Source organism: Poecile atricapillus, chromosome 3 (genome assembly GCF_030490865.1).
Source record: "Poecile atricapillus isolate bPoeAtr1 chromosome 3, bPoeAtr1.hap1, whole genome shotgun sequence".
Classification (NCBI taxonomy): domain Eukaryota; kingdom Metazoa; phylum Chordata; class Aves; order Passeriformes; family Paridae; genus Poecile; species Poecile atricapillus.
The window spans coordinates 100,216,999-100,235,064 of NC_081251.1; the positions used below are offsets into that span (position 1 = coordinate 100,216,999).

General features: G+C 35.8%; 1 protein-coding gene across 7 annotated transcripts in view; it reads right to left on the reverse strand.

The window, feature by feature from the left end:
- CDC42BPA (CDC42 binding protein kinase alpha) overlaps nucleotides 1-18,066 on the reverse strand; it is a 181,794-nt gene that overhangs the window by 64,591 nt on the left and 99,137 nt on the right. For 6 of the 7 annotated variants that reach the window (XM_058835488.1, XM_058835489.1, XM_058835490.1 and 3 more), the window contains exons 7-14: nucleotides 14,043-14,136; nucleotides 13,086-13,286; nucleotides 12,260-12,508; nucleotides 8,418-8,497; nucleotides 7,221-7,387; nucleotides 6,250-6,372; nucleotides 1,879-2,012; nucleotides 12-254 (exon numbers count right to left, since the gene is read on the reverse strand). In XM_058835488.1, coding sequence (XP_058691471.1) covers nucleotides 12-254; nucleotides 1,879-2,012; nucleotides 6,250-6,372; nucleotides 7,221-7,387; nucleotides 8,418-8,497; nucleotides 12,260-12,508; nucleotides 13,086-13,286; nucleotides 14,043-14,136 — 1,291 coding nt within the window. The remainder of the gene's footprint in view (nucleotides 1-11; nucleotides 255-1,878; nucleotides 2,013-6,249; nucleotides 6,373-7,220; nucleotides 7,388-8,417; nucleotides 8,498-12,259; nucleotides 12,509-13,085; nucleotides 13,287-14,042; nucleotides 14,137-18,066) is intronic. The other variant, XM_058835492.1, reaches the window with a different exon arrangement.

Below are 18,066 nucleotides of genomic sequence, written 5' to 3' on the forward strand. Positions count from 1 at the left end.
TCACCACTTACTTCTTTTTTAAGTCTCTCTGTTCTGCGTAACTCTTGCCTTAAACTTTCTACTTTTTGCATCACCACTTCCATTTCTTCCTCCTTATCTCGGAGCTGGCGGGCAAGCTTTTGTTTTTGAGAGTGCAAGTCTGTCAGCCGCTCGTTCATCTCTGAGAATTCCTGCATTGCCAATTTCCGCTGGCTGTGTGCATCTTTCAGCTCTTTGGCTTGGGATTTTAATCTGTCACTAGACTCTGCCAGTTCCTACAGTTTGAAAAAAGAATTAAGTAATAAACCTAGAAAGCTACAAGGCCAATTCTATTTTTGGATGTGCATCTAACACCTTCTCCAGAGTGAACAGAAACTACATATTCTTTTTTATTTCATGAATGCATCTACAATACAGATTGTATGCCTCTAAAAATAAGGAAAGAGGCCTGTTTTACACTACTAGAGTTAGTAAAACTCCATAAATGCAAACCAAGCAGGAATCTACTCCATTATTACAGGTAAACACAATAGTTTTCAAGCACTTGCATTACAGTATAAAAATACCTTGCTTTCTTAATGCAAAAATGTCATTAATGTTTTTTAAAAGTTACTTAAATAAATTACAAGAATCTCAAGTGCTAAATGATTAAAATTTAACTCTGCTCTACAAAAATTTTTACTCAAGAAGCTTTTGAAAACTGGTCCGCAATGGCAAATATGATTTCCATACACTGTATCTTAATATCAAATATCAGAGAAAGTTTCAGGCAACAAAACACTGCAGTGAATAAAAGCAATATATGACAACTATTTTTTTCAAAAAAACAGCATGAAATAACACTGCTAGTGCAGAGATAACTCCACACGACAATACCTTCACAAAGCTTGCTGTGCCCTAGATTTGTGCCACCACACTACCAATTAGGGACCACAACAGTTTAAATAGTTCAATAATGTTCAATCAAAACAGAGCAATAAAAACAAGCAAGGAAAAGCAAATTTCAGGATAAAAAAAAGACCAACAGGAAGATTAAATATTTGGCAGTGCTGACATCCATGTAAATCTAAAAACATTTCTAAGGTTCTTAAAAAAGAGGTCCTAATTTCTATGAGTTGGCTTATAAAAGAGATGGTCTTTCTGGGACAAACTGGCAGCTTTCAAAATTTTAAGAACCTTAAGGGTCAGAAGAAACAGTGTTAAACATGGCTAGCACATCAATTTTAGCGTGGACTCTAAAATACCGGGCCAATATAATCACGATGAAAAACAGGTTATATGTATTTCACACCTGATTGCAGGTTGATTTAATAATGAATACAAAAAAGAGCCATGAAAGGCACTATGTTATAAATAAGAAAACAAAGGATAGGGGAGATAGAGAAGAAGAAATAAAACCCAGTATTCTTTAACTGTAGTTGTTTTGAATTACTTTTCAATCTTCATACTTGGGCAATTTTTCACATCTCCTTTCTGGAAACACTTCTGTGACACAGCCTTAATACCATATTCTTCACATTTTTTCACTGTTAAAAGTCTCACTCATACTTCAGATCAAATTGTCTGGAATAGTTCTTCTCTACTCCGTCTTCTAACCCCTATCATTATCACCTAAATGTGAAGCTATAAAACCTTTTTTGCAGCCACCATGCAATTTGGATTATGGAGCTGTTCACTATCTGGAAGCAATCACTTAGGGACCACCCAGCAGTCATACAGACAACGTGTTAAATAATGTCCTTTTCTTCAACAAAAAAAAAAGGCAGAAAGCTAAGTAGGTCATGCTACACACTTGTTATCTGCTCATTAGTTTTACACTTGAAAGTTATTACAAGCAAAATGAACAAAAAATAAAACAGTCTTGAGGGTTTAGAACAGCTGCTGACAAAACAATTTTACCTTATTAAGATCTTCTCTCTCCTGCTTCAGCGTTCTGACTTGCTTCTCAAAAGCCTTTATTTGTCTGGAGGCATCATCCAATTCCCGCCTTGCAGTGCTGGCCTCCTCGAGTTGCTGTTCTAGCTGACCAGATTCTAGAAAAAGCAGGAGAACTCTAAATAGTCTAAGGGAAAAAATCATAATTCCAGAATACCATAGCCTAGCTGCTTGAAGCCCCTTCAATATTTTTTCTGGTTTCCATTTAATCACAAAATAAGGCAATTCTTATCTGGTTTAGAATAGGGAACAGGTTCTTTCAGCTGCCATTATCTGCTTTTAAGGGAACAGGATGAAAGGTCACAGCTTTCTGGAACACAATACAAAAATGCTAACAACTTGTCTTTTCACATTATAACAACCATGCTCTATACATAATTTTGTAATGTATGCTTTAACATGACTTACACATTTGACTTTTATGTGCTGTGATGTAATATATAATACACCTTTTATTACACTGTAATTATAAACAGTCTCCCTCCTCCTCCTAATTTCCCCCCAAAAGAAACAGTAAAAATAATGGGTCACTCAAGAGCTGGCAAGTGTTCTCCTGTCAATACTCTTAAAATTATCTTCAGCTGATTTTACTTATTTTTAGTGTGAAAACCACTTGTTTTTATGTGATCTACTTTATTACTACTATAAATAAAGGAGAACTATTGCAGCCAGCTTTTTACCAAGTCAGTTATACAGAAACAGTATATTTCTATGGCACACTTAAATAAATACCCTGAAATTCTACAAGAAAAGCTGAAATTCATAAAATACGGCAACTGAAATTTTCTAGCTAGTGAGTGGAGTTTTTTTTTGCCTCATAGTCTTTACTTAAAAACAAGACTTTAAAGCAAGATATATAGGGAGTCAAGTTAATTCCAGGTTCTATGAAATCACTGGACACATTGTCTTTTATTTCAGTTGTGGGCAGGTCTTCAGACCACTTGTATTTACTCAAAGAACAGGAACCCATCTATACTCTTAATAATAGCCTTTAACGACATTTTCATAAATGTAAGCCTAAGAGACTGGCTCTTGGAGAAATCAAATATAAAAACACATACATTTTTAAAAGGTTTAATTTCTGAAACGCAAGAATTTTATAAGGAAATTAATACCATTAGCTTATACCCAGAAAAATATTCACTACTGTTTTAATTCACTGACTCTTGTTTAAAATTTAAAAGAATGCACTTAAATAAGAGATGTAGCTCAAAGCCAGAAATTATTAACTGCCTTCCTTATGTAGTCTACTCTGAAGTCACCAGTGAAAAGAAAGCTTATATATGGCTCTGCTGAGCCAAGATAAATCTCTCTTCTGTGCATGAACTACTTTGTTCCATGGCTCTGTTTTCTTCTTGCATTGCTGCCCTTTACATATTTGGCAATATTAAAGATTCCTCAAAGTTTTCTCCTATGTAACTTAGCGAAAAAAATTATAACTTTGACCTCAAAAATTGAAAGCATATGCTAGCTTGTCATTTCCTGGAAAACCAGATAGACAAGAAAAATGCATTTCTCTAAGCCTTCCCAGTGACACTCCTGAATTTGACACAATTTTGAGTTCATTCTTTATTACATGTTAAAGCAGGTGTTTACTCTTACAGCTTCAACTTCAAAACAGGTTGAAGAATGTAACAAAGAGCTAGGTGTGACATATGTGTTGTAAATGGTAATTTTCCATTTAATTACCCTAGTTTTAACTAACATTTTGGATAATATATGCAAACACTCACTGTAATATATTATTACACTACCTTTAGTTGCCCAAGAGATGAGCCCAAAGCATAAAAAGTTCAGCTCTGCACCTGAACTGAACCTTCTTAAAGTTCATCAGATCTAGTAGGAAAATACTTCTTTCAAAGGCTATCCAGAAAACCTGGAACTAGCTCCCCTAAGTTTGGAAGCATTCAGATGTAGCCATCACTTGGTTTTGTTTCTGTATTCTGTCATTAATATAGTTCTAAAATCTGTTTCAAAACCCCCATAAAACCAAGTGAAATAGAACATTCTCATTTTATTTTATCAAATTTGCTTGTATTAGCTACAGCTTAAGGCACAAATGAGTGTTTTCTAATAAATGGCTGGATTCAAGTATATACTGGCAAGGTTGTGTGGTGACTGGGTTAGACAACTCTACATCTTCCTCATTTGATCCCATTACTCACTTCCAAAAGAAACTCCAGAAGTACACATTCTGTCTAGGAATAAATACACAAATATGTATGTGGTGTGAAGCATAAAATTACTATAGGAAAAACCTCTCAGTATTGACCACTTTCACCAGATTTCTGACTTATTTTCAATTTGAAAAGGCATAGCAGATGTGTTGAGGAATGTTTTCACACATTTACTATTTTTTTTTCATTACCAAAGGAAGCAACACTTTCAGCAATCAACTTACTTCCAGCTCAATAGTAAAGAATAAAATATAATTTAAAGCTGATTCTGATGTTTTTCTGTGAATGACTGGTCTCATTCAAAAGCTGTTCTTGCAAATTCTGTTTTTCAGTGGTCCCAAAGACTCAAAACCTGATCAAAGGATTGTTGCAGAGAAGGGGTTTCTGATCATGTTGTCTTTATCCTCATTACAGCAGCAAGAGGAGGAACATTTGGCTGGAGCAACAATTTCACAAAACCCTTTGTCCTGATATAGTACCAACATGGCATCACTCAAACCAGAGTGATCCTCCCTGAGCTAGCTAAGCCATGTTCCTATCCAAAAATAATGCCTATGGTACAATACAAAACTGCTGCATCACACCAGAGCAGCTGTCCAACTGTGTATCTGTAAGAGGCTTTTTTCAGACTACACAATTTTAACAGGCTGTAATCTATGTGCTGCACTCTGCAGTTCACACATAGCTGTTCCTGCCCCGTGAGGCAGCTGCAGAGTCTAAACACATCAACTCAAGTGTCTGCAAGTTAAGTTCAGGTTACTCTTTCAGTGCATGTTGCTGCTGGCATTCCTGACACTTTCAGGAACTGAATGAAGTCTTGTCACAAATACAAACCAGAACAAATGTTTTTTGTAGTTTCCTCCAACTTTTCTGGCTGTTTATTTTTCCCTTTCCTCCAGCAAGATATGGACATGTAATAAAGATGTATCTACCACTACTTGTGACTGATTTTTTCACACAAAATGCAGATATTTTCCTATTTCTCTAAGATTAATTAGGTTTTTCTCCCTGTTTCTTTGGTTCTAGAACTGATACCTAACAGTCTCTTGTTAATTTTCCTGAATAAAAAAAATCTTGCTGTGCTTTCTTTCTTCCTTTTTTTGAGATGTCTCTGCTCTCAAGATCAGAGTATTTTAAAGACAGCATTATGGAGATGGATAGCAGCAGTCCTGTGCTATGAACCACCGTGACAGAAAATTCCCTTTAACTTAATTCAAAATATCAAATCAAGAATACTGAATACTAGGCTTTAAAGCAGGCTAAAAAGGTATTAGCTAAACAGACAGCAAATCAGCTCACTCATAGCTATATTCAATATAGTGATGCAATATAAGTCCACCCTCTCAAAGTTCTTAAAACATGAATTGCCCAGAATCTGAGAAAGTAAGACTTGAAAAAGAAGGATCTTTCCCTAAATGTCTCCACCTTCCTCTGTAAAACACAGGTAAGTAGATCTTTGTTTTTGACAAGTTTTAGAGTCCTGATGAAGGGCAGCATAACATCAATTAAAAAAATTAACCTTTTTAGCGGCACAGATTTCAAAAGCACTTTTCAAACTTGAAGTACTGAGGCACTTGACAGCCATAACTTTATTTTTCATAAAATCTTCAAGATCTCTCAGACACAAAGAAAATAAATGTTCAGGTTTGAAAGGAATGACAGCTCATTGACAGCAGAGCTGAAAGGTGATTCTTCCTCTCATCTCCCTTTCCTCATATGCTTCTACTGCCGACCTTGTGCTGATTTATCTGATCACAGGTTGATTAAATTCTCTCTATCTAACTGCATTTTCCTTGTTTAATTGAATTAATTAAAGTCACGAGAGAGTGCAGGGAATGCACAGATTGAGAATGGGTCATTCAGCTGTAGGCAGGACTTTTTTTGGTGGCAGTTTTCTCTGGTGACTTCTGCTGCTGGAAGTGCAGCCTCATGGCCCATTGTATCCTCTCTCATGCACTACTACTTGCCACTTGGAAAACTCGAATTTGGAGAAAATGTTCAGGTACAGTGGAAGCATGAGGGGTAAAATGAAATTTAAAAATTGACTGGAAAACTCTTTTACAAAACCAAGGAAAACTAGAAATTGGAGAGAGAAAAAACCAAACTTGACAAAATACAGTTTCCTGTTACAGTTTTTACATTAGTATTTGTAACATACCTGTTACCTGTTTCTTCAACTTTTCAATTTCTTCTTTCAAACTTTTAATTTCTAAATCTTTGCTTGCTGTTATTGGGCCATCCACTGTTGAATACTGCAGAGCCTGCACTGTCTGGGTGGACTCTAGAAAAAGATGGAAGAGAGAGGAAAGAAAAACATGTCTGACATCTGAGAAAATCAAAGAGATACTACTGATAAATTAAGACATGCCAAAAGATTCTGCATAGGGCATTCTACAATTTATAAGTTCAAACTATTAAGTGCCAGTTTTTCTGTAACTGTCTGTTGCACTGTATTAGGAATGGCAAAGTGATGACACACAGACTCTCTAGCTTGGTTGCACAAGAGAGCAAGTTTTATTCCTCCAGATCTTCTTTTATAGACAGTTCCGAGAAGGTCCAGAAAGGTAAAACTCTCGTTGGTCATGAAACCAACACATCACCATCACTGGACAGTTAGTAACATCCCTTGACTGTTTCTTGCAAGTAAACAACAAAGATCCAAACAACACCTGCAAAGGTTGTTTTCCCTCTGCAAGGACTGTTTGGATTCCTCCTTATGATTTCTCAGGCCAGAGTGAGAAAGTTGTGTGACCTAGTTTCACACAGGCTCAAGCTAATGCCTGAAGCCTAAAAATCTCTTATTTGACCATTGTCAGTTCCCACAATTGTCAGCTGGACAAACTAAGTTCTTGTACATTTTAAGAATGAAATGTTTATGCCATAGTGACTAAGATACAGTGAGAACAGAGTCAGCGTAAGAAGTTGCATACATGGTGTATTTCAGGCATAAAGAGTAACAAAAATTTAATTTGTCAACAGAAATAATGAAGAGAATTCTTTTTGGCTAGAAGGCATTCCAGGAGGTAAATATAATTTTTTTTTTTTCCCACAATATAAACAGTGCCTTACAAAACTGCAGGCTAACCTAAGTTTTAGAAGTGATGGAATGATTTTTTTTAATGACAATACCTTGCAGTTTTCTGCTAAGTTCAAGCTTTTCCTGTTCTAGACGTCTTATTCTCCTCTCATAAGCTTCTGTTGCTAAACTATCCTCCAAAGTTCTTTGAATGCTGGCATCGAGGTCCATGGAGGGTGGTCCAGCTGTCAGTCTTAGACAGCTGCGGTCTGAAAGCACACTGGGGGGAAAAAATAAATAGTATTGGATTTTACAACAGCCTGGTTTAAAATACTGCTATAAAAACATCAGTCAATAAACAGTTTGTTTAAGTTGTTAATTACTATGCCCTTTATTATAACATTAAAGAATACCTTGTTAGTATGTGCTCACTGGAAATTGAAATAATTTTTGCCTAGCATGCCTGATCTCCTGAATGCATTTTTTGTTACACAGGAGTGCATGAACTCCTGATTAAAAATCATTATGGACAGTCTATGTTAGCCAGATAGCAAAAAGCACCAGCCTAGACAGTAAGATTACAGTAATAGTTCATTTGAGAATAGTTAATCAAGTATTACAAATGCTTTCAAGACAACAATCACTAAAAATGGTGTGAAATTATCCCATAACAACTAGAGTATGGACATGCCAGAAATGCTGTGGCTACTCATGTACACATGCTACTACTTATGCAAATAATTCTTTTGAAGTCTAGGACATTCTAGGACATAGTCACATTCCCAACAGAAACATAGGTCTAGTTTTTCAATGGTTGAAAACATCCTTTCTTTCCTTATTTTCATGAATAAGGAGCATATAAGGGATTTCCCTGTTTAGTTTAGCAATGGAAATGAGTGAAATAAATTCTACATTAACACCAGATATCAATTAAAGTAATTTTAAAAAAAAATCTATTCAGACTTAGAGAAGTGTCAAAGGGCTAGAAATAAAACTGGTATTAATGTCTAATAAACTAAGTTCTGCCAGGTTCCACACATCTAGTCTTAACTTTGTCATGTGCAGTTAATTTTATACATTCTCTAATAACAACCTTTCTCATCAAAACTCCCCTGAGTACACGTTCTGACCTTTACATGTATGTAAATTTTACCTGCAGATAGCTCATTCTTTTGAACAGACAGCATTTTAGATTATGGTAATTTCCTCGATAAACCACATTCTTTGATATCTGTTCAATATATTTCAAAGACAGAAAGTTAGGATACTGTGTAACTAGCCTACAGACAATTTTGGAACTCTTAACTTACCAGCTACTTGTATATGTGAAACCCACAAATGGTAAATGATGGCCAGAAAATGCAGTGTGGGATGGTGGAGGCATTGTTTCCTAGAAAAATAATAGGACAGTTGAGTAAGCAGTATCCTACTGGATTTAAAAAAAACAGATTTTCCAGTTTAACCATATGAGAAGTGTTAGTGACAGTATCATATGAACTATATTCACTGTCATCCTTATTTACAGCCCAAATATGAAACAGCATCAACTGAATCTACTTATAATAGCATTTAACATATACAAAAACAGAGCATGCTGTCATAAAAATGCTTTTCTAATTAAATAGGCTATTGTTGGACGAAAGCAGAATATTACACATAGGAGATGCCAATTTACTCCTTTTTTCCAATAAGCTCTTAGCACAAAGAGCAACACCATTTATTCCCTGCTATACTCCTCTCTGCTATTCAGTCAGTAGGGCTTCCTGCCTGTAGAATAACCAGCCCACTTCTGAGTGGGCCATCTCTATTTGAAGAGAACAATCAGCAGGCATTTACTAGAAAGAAGTAATAAAACAGAGTGTTCTAATCCCATTAGTGCTTTGACCATTCCTTCACTCTTTGCTCCTCCTTCTTGCCAGACAAAGAACTACAAACCAAGACAAATCTTTGAGTTTCTCTTGAGGCTAAAGTAACCCTGTTGTTATTTTACTTGGTCTATTTGAAGATCTAATATTCTTAAATGTTCTGTTAAATGCTTCCTGTTTAACCCCAAGATGAAAGGTTTATGTTGCTCTACTAGAAATGGACACAACAGTCACCAAAAGAAAACCCTCAAGAAGATGATTATTGCGCTGCAAGTGATAAAAGATTCCAAATTGTCAGAAAAGGTATGTAAGGATTTCTTTCTAAACCCAAACAAAAATGAGGAAAGGAACCAATTGCACATTTCTTTCATGTGAAACTCAGCATGAAAGGACGAGGAGCAAAACTACATTCAAAAGAAATCCAAAATTAGCTTTCCAGTGGTGGTGTCAGCTATATTACATCATAACCTTGTCCTCTTAGCTGACAAAAACCTTCATGTTATAAAAGAGTTCCAAAATAACACTAATGATATTGCTAGATTGTGTAAATTCATGAAGTTGAGCATTTTGGAAACTAAGGACAAAACCAAATTACTAAACCTGCACTAAATCATACTAAAAATATCAATTATTACAAATTACTAAGTAAAATTTTCCTTCTCCTTTACATTTTGCTTTCATCTTTCATAGATTCAAATTTCAAAACTGTCTTTAAAGATAACTTAAAAAATATCAAATCCTTAATTGCATGATTTTAACAGCCCACATGACAATTCTCAGGTATCACACAGGTTACTTTTCTAAAATATTGTATCTGTTGCTAATAAGGTAAGATTCTGTAAAACAATTTGTTTTGAAGAGATCAAGATATGTATCTCCTGCTGCTTGTGTGAATTTAACTGTACAACCATGCTGAGAAAATGATAACTGAATCTATCAACAAGGCTACTAAACCAAACAGTTAAAAGCTAAACCCCAGCACAACTTAGGCTGCCTGAACACCATAGTTTTACCCTTTATGCTTGTGTGTACGGTCAACATACTTTTTAAATTGCATTGTTATGCATATAATTTTTCCATGGGACTATGGTCTCATTCAAAGTTCAGGAAGAATAACAATCATGGCCTTTCAACACTGTCTTTTATCTTCAGCATTGGGTTTTCCTCATTTGCTCTATGCAATTCAAATCTTGCCAAGAATTTAAAAAAAAAAAAAAAAATGTCTCATGGGCTTATCTGTAGTGCTGACTTCTATAAAAGCAGTGTGAGTATGTGTAACTTTGTCAAAAGATATGTATGAAATATGGAGGACAAAAATACCTCCACATTATATAGAAGGAATTTGAGGCAAAGCAATATGAAATACAATGTCCACTGGTCAGAGCAAAAATGTAAAATATTCTCAGTCATGCAATGCCTTAGGCTAGTTTTTTCAGCAGTTCTGAGATACTAGGTGTGAAAAGAAATGGCATGAAAATAACATCCTTAAATTCAAACAGAACAAAACCTTCAGATGTTTCAAATTAGGAAACTGAAAAAGAAGCTCTAGAAACCAGCATTCATCTCTAACAGTTCAGGGGCATTGCTTTTCACTCCCAAATGTCTAAAGCAAATTAAGAATTGGACTCGGTTTTCTCAGCTGAGAGTCCAGTAACTCAGCAGAGAAGCATTCTTTCTTCACCTGCAGGTCCCTGTTTCTTCACAACGGTAAAGCATTCACACTGCCCAGGCATAGTTTGAGAGCCTCAGGTGGGAGACTGGGCTCTAAAAAGTGGGAGTGGTGGAATGGACAACACTAAAATGTGTGAACAACCTCCAAAAGGTATTTCAGCTTCACAAACAAAGACCTGCCACATACAGCATCCACTCCAGCTATTCCATCCTTATAGCTGTTGCTGGACAAAATAATATGCAAACAGGTATCTGAAGACTGTATAAGCAAGTTTAAAGATAAAAATACTTCAGTTGTGAAGGAAGGTGGACATATCAGATGTAAGCGAGGAAACAAAACTTTAAAAATGCAAGTCATTCTATGCAGCTACACTGATTTGCTTAATTTGCCCATAAAGAAAAGGGCTCTGATATTTAATCAGAGATCACAGAATCATTTAGATTGGAAAAAAACCTTCAAAATCATTGAGTCATCAATCAAGTCCATCACTAAATGACTTTCCTAAGGACCATGTCTACATGTGTTTTAAAAACCTTCAGTGACATCTGACTCCACCACTTTCCTGGACAACACTTTTGGTAAAGAAATTCTTCTCAGTACCCAAACTAAAGCTCCCCTGGCTCAACTTGAGGCCATTTCCTCTTGTCCTGTGGCTTATTACTTGGGAGAAGAGACTGACACCCATAAAGTGTTTTAGCCCAAGTGTTTTCCATGTTTTAATGTGCAGCTGGAGAAAAGGGAATGCACATAGTGATCATCCTGTCATTCATATATATGTCATATATCAATTCATGTTGCCTCTTATCTGCAGGTCCAGAAAACTTAGGAAACTGAGATGCACATGCAGTTCAGAAAACAAAAGCAAAAATGGTCAAAATGCTTTACCTCACATGTAAACAGCAGATTTCTGCATCTTTCAACAGACACACACAACAAACACACCCAAGGATATTATTTCCAAGGAGAGAAACAAGGCAGTCCTCCAATGCTAAGACACCTATTATCTGTTAAAGCTCCTTTTCAAAAGCATAGAAACAGAAAGTCTGGTAAAATCAATACTTGCAGAGCATTTTAAGCAAAAATTAAAAAAAAAAATCAGGCTCCTTAAGAAATTACTGTAATATTTCTCATATGTTTCCCAAAACTCAAGTGGGAGAAAAGGCTAGAAAAACTTTAGTGGAAATGAATTGAATGGAATCCAACACCAGTATAAGCAATTAGAGTAGAGAAATAAAATACAATTAAATGCAAAATGCAATCTTATCCTAAGTCTTAACAATGCTCTGCTAGAAACAGTCATGCAGACTATCTGTATGGAAATGTATTATTCTTTATAAGACATGGACACTAAACTTTTTATTGCAACAGATGTATATTAGCTAAAAACATGTAAAACATGTAAAGCTACAATGAATTTACGAAAGTTATCTTTACTCAAGTATGATTTTTAGGACCAGCCTACAAACTATGAAAGTATTCCCCCATTCAGTTCTTCAAAGCAGCACCTAAATGATATTTATGCAGAACACAGTGAAATAAACCTGCATTTGCCATACATTTAGTTACAAAGTATACTACAAAGGCTGATTCATCAAAATGTTAATTGTATACTTACAGAGTTTTTTAAGCAGTCATCATCCACATCAAAGTTTGATGTATCAGTAGGGCTGCTGACTTCTGGGATGTAAGGTGCCTCACAGTTCCTAATATTATCCCAATCAATCCCAGCAAAAAATGGATGGTTCTTAAAGTCTTCTATTCCATTTTGTCCAAGTCGATGCTCTCTGCTACAAATGAGCCTTCGGATAAGGTCCTTTGCACTTTCAGAGACATCTGTCACTTGAGCAGGAAACTGAAATCTCTCCTTAAAGATTAAAAAAAGAGGAAATAGTTTATTACCAAGAAAAAGTTGGAAAAATTACCTTCTTAGTGAAAATCATTATGTAGAATAAGAAAGTGCAAATACTCCAGCTCTGAAATACATGCAGTAAGGTTTCAAGGACAAGACTTCTGCTAAGGACAGAAACTATTAAGATTTTCTGTCTTCTAGTTTTTCTTCTTTATTTAAATTTCTCTTATACTACAGCTGTTGAATTCTACAGCTAGCTCCATGTGGAGGAACATTTTACAATCTTCTGCATAAGCCAAGGAATGGGTTCACCAGAAGAAAGAAACAATAGGATCAATGCCATGTAGCCAAGACAGACTCCACAGAGTGAATTAGCATTCATGTTTCCAAACCCAGATTTTAAGTTTTAGCCTTATCCCAAAGCAAAGCCATCTGCAATCCATAACCATTAACTTGTTACATGGAAACATATTTTTTGTTCCACATTTATGAACACTTAATATAATTAGTACATAAAAACTTATTCTTAAATACAGTTCAAGTTACCCCATTATTAAAAATTAGCTTAGAGACAGACAGAAAGTGCACTAACTTTGTGGTTCATTATTTTCCCATAGGTCTCCACCAAGGACTCAGCATAAAAGGGCGTTTCTCCATAAAGCATTTCATACATGCAAACGCCCAGGGACCACCAGTCACACTCGGGCCCATACTTCCCTTTTCCATCTTCCATGGCCTGCAAGATTTCTGGAGAGATATAGTCGGGCGTTCCAACTGCCACTGAAGATTGGACCTGGAGAAATCACATTTTCAAGGTTAAAATCCACTTCCATCATGACAGATGCTGTGGCACTGTGGCCATTCAGCCCAGCATTCTTGTCATAACAAAAAACAACTAAACACACGCAAAAGCTTCTAAATTAATAACGAAATGCTTAAGCATCCAAGGCACTGCATTAATAGGCATCTCACTAATATACTTTAGTTAAACTATTATCAATACTTAAAAACAGTTAAAAGACAAAACTGTCAATTGTCAGGATTAGAGCCAGTAAGCAATTATAGATTTGGTAATCACATATATTAGGTCAAGTAATTTGTAAGCCCCTGGGACATGATTAAACATACTGGAATTACATTCTAGTCACACTTACTATATATTGTGCAAATTTAAATGTACTAGAAGATCATCATCACATTTCAGTATCTCATACTCCTTAGTATGCTCATACTGAAGCCTACATTTTCAATAAAGATTAGAGCTCAGACCTTAAAACTGAGAGATTCATAGCTCATAAACACCTACTTGGCATTGACAGCACAGCTTCTCTTTATTTATTCATGAGTTGACTGTATTCTAACAAGTTTTTAAAACACTGCAAATCCAAGCAGTCTGCAGCTGTATTTTCAAGGAAGTTATATACTAATACCATTTGCAGTTCCATTTCATTTGCCATAAGGCACCTTTTCCCTTTATTAGCACACATTTTGTGGCTATCAATGGACTGAAGAAAAAATATTTAGGAATGTATAATTTGTTCTAATTTACCGTTCCATCTTCCATCAGTTTCAGACAAGAACCAAAATCTGCTAATCGAATATGTCCATTCATATCCATCAAGATGTTGTCTGGTTTTATATCCCTGCAATTAAACAAATTCCAGGGTTAGTACAAAATGTATTGCATAAGATGCATTACAAGCATTAACTGTGAAACAGTATTTTCTTTCAAAACCAGCAACCCATCAGTACAGAGAGGACAATCACTCATGGTACAGTGAAACTGCACTAGAGACATTTCATGACAGGGGCTGTAGATCACTCAAATCCTACAGTGCTTCTTAATTTTAGTAAAACTTGTGTAGTCAAATTCCTCTCATGTCTTTAGGGTAGACAGGTAGACATCTTACTTGCTCTGACCTTTTGTATATAAAACTTTTAAATCATCTGAAGAATCTTAGTGAAATGCTCTCAATTGGAAGATGCAAGCTTATATTGGAACTGGAAAACAATCCCTAGATTTTACAACAGAACAAAGGCCAATGAAATATTGAAATAGTTAACATATTTTCAGATTTACTGTCTTTGATTGACATTCTTCTCTCACATGCATCTCAGTTCACTAAGCACATCTGTCATACTTCCGCTGACATGACCATTGTGAGCGCTACTGCAGCTCTGCCTGGCCAAACTCTGACTGCCTCATCCAGATCATGATGCAGATGGAACTACCCTTCTAAGCAGGTAACATAATAAATACTCTTTATATTGTAAACTTGACCTTTCTTTGTCTCAGGCTTTTTCTAAATGTACTCAAGTACAGGTAAAGTGTATGCTCCCAGTGTGCAGCTGAGGAGGACTCAGTAGCTCTCAGTTACCAGACAGACATTTGGTTTCAACTTGTAAATCAGGTTCAAATGTTGAAATTTCTTTTCAATTAAGTATAGATATTAAAAATACACATCAAGCTACATTTTAAAAATATGTGGCATTATTAGATTCTTACACTACCTTTATCTATTATATTTAAAACATAAGTTATGACTGTATGAATACAAGTCTACAAACATTTTCTGAGTGAACATTTTTAAGATATAAAAACAAATCCCCTAAAATAAACAAAAAACAAGTGAAGCCCTCACTTGCTTTGATTCTCCAAACAACTTATAAAGTGAATGTCACTGATTGCTTTGCAGACAAATCTCAAAATATTCCTAAGTTAAAATGTTCACATTGCACCTGAGAGAACATTTTGTTGTTTGAGTTTTGGTTGTTTGTTTCTGTTGGGATTTTTTTTTTCCCAACTAGAAATCAAGTTATAGACAAGGCTTACTGATAATTTACAATGGAAAAAAAAAATTAGAACCACACCTTGAAGAACATTATAGAAGCTATGGCATAAAGGTGTCACAGTGTCACACACTTGGTGACAATTGGTAACAATTTGTTGTTTGGAAGAAAAATACTTCCTGAATTTGTGCTACTCGAAGAGGAGTAAGGCAGCAGCCCAGGTAGAAAACAAAATTTAGGCACCTTTCAAATACACAGAAATATTTACAAAGTAGAAAGCAAACACTGCAAGAAATCATACTTTCACAACTTGTAACTGAGCATAAAGACAATTCTTAACAAAGCAAATCAGAAAAAAATAACTGAGTCTATTCTCATAAGACCATTCTTCCACTTGATTTTTGCTGACATTGAATATGCCAAAGAATTGCAGCCTCCAGATTGAGATAGTTTTGTTTGTTTTGCATTCACCCACCAAAAACATTCCTTAAACATGCTCCTAAATAAAAACAAACACATGCCATTGAGACTGCTGGAATTATAACTTCAGTTTAAAACACTTTGCAAAAACATGCACCTAAAATCCAGTTCCTCCTAGAAGCTGGACCTAGTTCAAGCTAAACAAAAACATGAGTCACCCTTGAGGCTCCATTTATCCATGTTCTATCTTTTAATATATTCCCAAGAGAAAGAATAATAACATTAATAATCATCATCATCATCCCAACTTCTCCCATTCAATCTCACAAAACAGCAAGAAAATATGAAAAATCTCACTGTGTTGTCAACACTGTGCAAAACCAAACCTGCAAACAACACTGAATGCACTAGAAGGAACAACGATTTCTTGCAGAGTGGCATTTGTAATGCTCAGTAATAACTTCATATGAACAATTTTTACAATTAAGGAAAAAAGAAAAGACCAACTTAATAAATACAAATTCTTTTCAGCTCTTGGAACAGAAGCTACAGGCTATGAACAACTGTTCCGAATTCTGAACTACATTAATAAAAGACATTTTGAAAGACACGAATTGCTGGTACCTGCAGAGCAGAGCAGGCTATAAGAAAAAAGAAAGAAAATTATGAGCCCAGGAGGGGAACAAGAAACGGGAGTAATTATTGCCACTGTAACTGAAGAGTGTGAAGGTGGTGATTTTGGGAAAAAAATAATGTCTTAAAACCTGCATCTCTACTGAGCCTGCAGCAGTTAGATGACACTAGAATGATGAGCTTTGTTCCAGGTTTTGTTTTGAATGACATTTGTTTATTCTCTTTAGTGATCAGAACCGGTCTATGACCTGTACTAAAGAGAATATGGTATTCTCTCTTCACATTCACTCCACCTTCCTTATCCCAGTTTCTTTGCTGTATAGACTGGTTCCTTCTACTTCCATCTCAACTGTGTTTTTATTCCTATCTCTCCTAGACTCACCTCAAAAGCTGAGAGGTCCAATCCTCCACAGCATATCAACCGCACATTTCCTCCCCTTGTATTTCCTTCTTTCTCTCTCAGCTTCTTCATTCCCAAGTCCTCATCTCCCAGCTTATTCAAATTTAACTACTCTTTTTTTTTTTTTTTTTTTTTAATTCTGTTTCAGTTCTCAGCAGTCACTATTTACTCACAGTCCTGTTCCCACTGGATTCCTATTCCTGTGATACAGGGCAACTATCCACTTTCCTCATGTCCAGTTCCTGTCCAATTTGCATAGAAATCTTTGGCACCAAAAGGAAGAGACGTATCAGTGATAGAAACACTCCACACATCTCTAATGTCTATTCATCAGCATCTCCTCAAATTCCTTCAATATTACAGCTCTGAAGTAGTGCAAAGCTACAGCAGAAGAAAACTGAAAAGTATTTAGGGATCAAACTCTGCACACAGTTGTTTGGAGCCCATAATAACTGAAATATCAGCATCTCCTCAAATTCCTTCAATATTACAGCTCTGAAGTAGTGCAAAGCTACAGCAGAAGAAAACTGAAAAGTATTTAGGGATCAAACTCTGCACACAGTTGTTTGGAACCCATAATAACTGAAATATTAAGGGAAAAATTATAACCTGAAAATAACTAGGTGAGAGGCAGGGGAATGAAAATATATCCATGACTCATGGAGGATTCTCTCCTGAATTTCAAGTCTCCACATACCACAGCAGAAGATTTTTCTCACTGGTTTTGTAATAATTATTTTATTAATTGAAAATCTATATAGGAAAAGCAATCCATGTTTCTTGATCTTGTTTCTGGAAAGAGGAACACTTATTCCTTCAGGCAAATATTAAGGAAGGAAAATTCCAGACCAAGTAGCTAAAATCTGGCAAAATTAATGAGCAAATAATGAAAAGTTATACGGTTTAGTGAACAGACCACTGGGCTGAAGCTCTGGAGGTAAGAGTTACCAGGTGACTGTGGGCAGACCATTTAAACATCACTCAACAAGAACCATGGTGCTCAGTCAAGCAGCTAATAATATCTGGCTAGAAGGCTATGGAGCCCAAATACCCTACTAACTCTGTAATTAGTTCACTGCAATAAAAGAAAAAGGCCAGCTCACTTGAAATATGAAATACTAATTCCCTTTCAAGAAATATAAGCAAAGGTAATTTATAAGTCAGATTCATAGAGGGAACAAGTATTGAATGGGGGCCATTGCTCTGACACCATGCCCTCTGGAGACCCTGAGCATGAACAAGTCCCAGACAGTTCAGCCCTACTCCGATAGAAGCTTCTGGAGGGAGCTCAATGTGCAAGGGGTGCAGGTTGCCAGAGCTGGACCTGGCA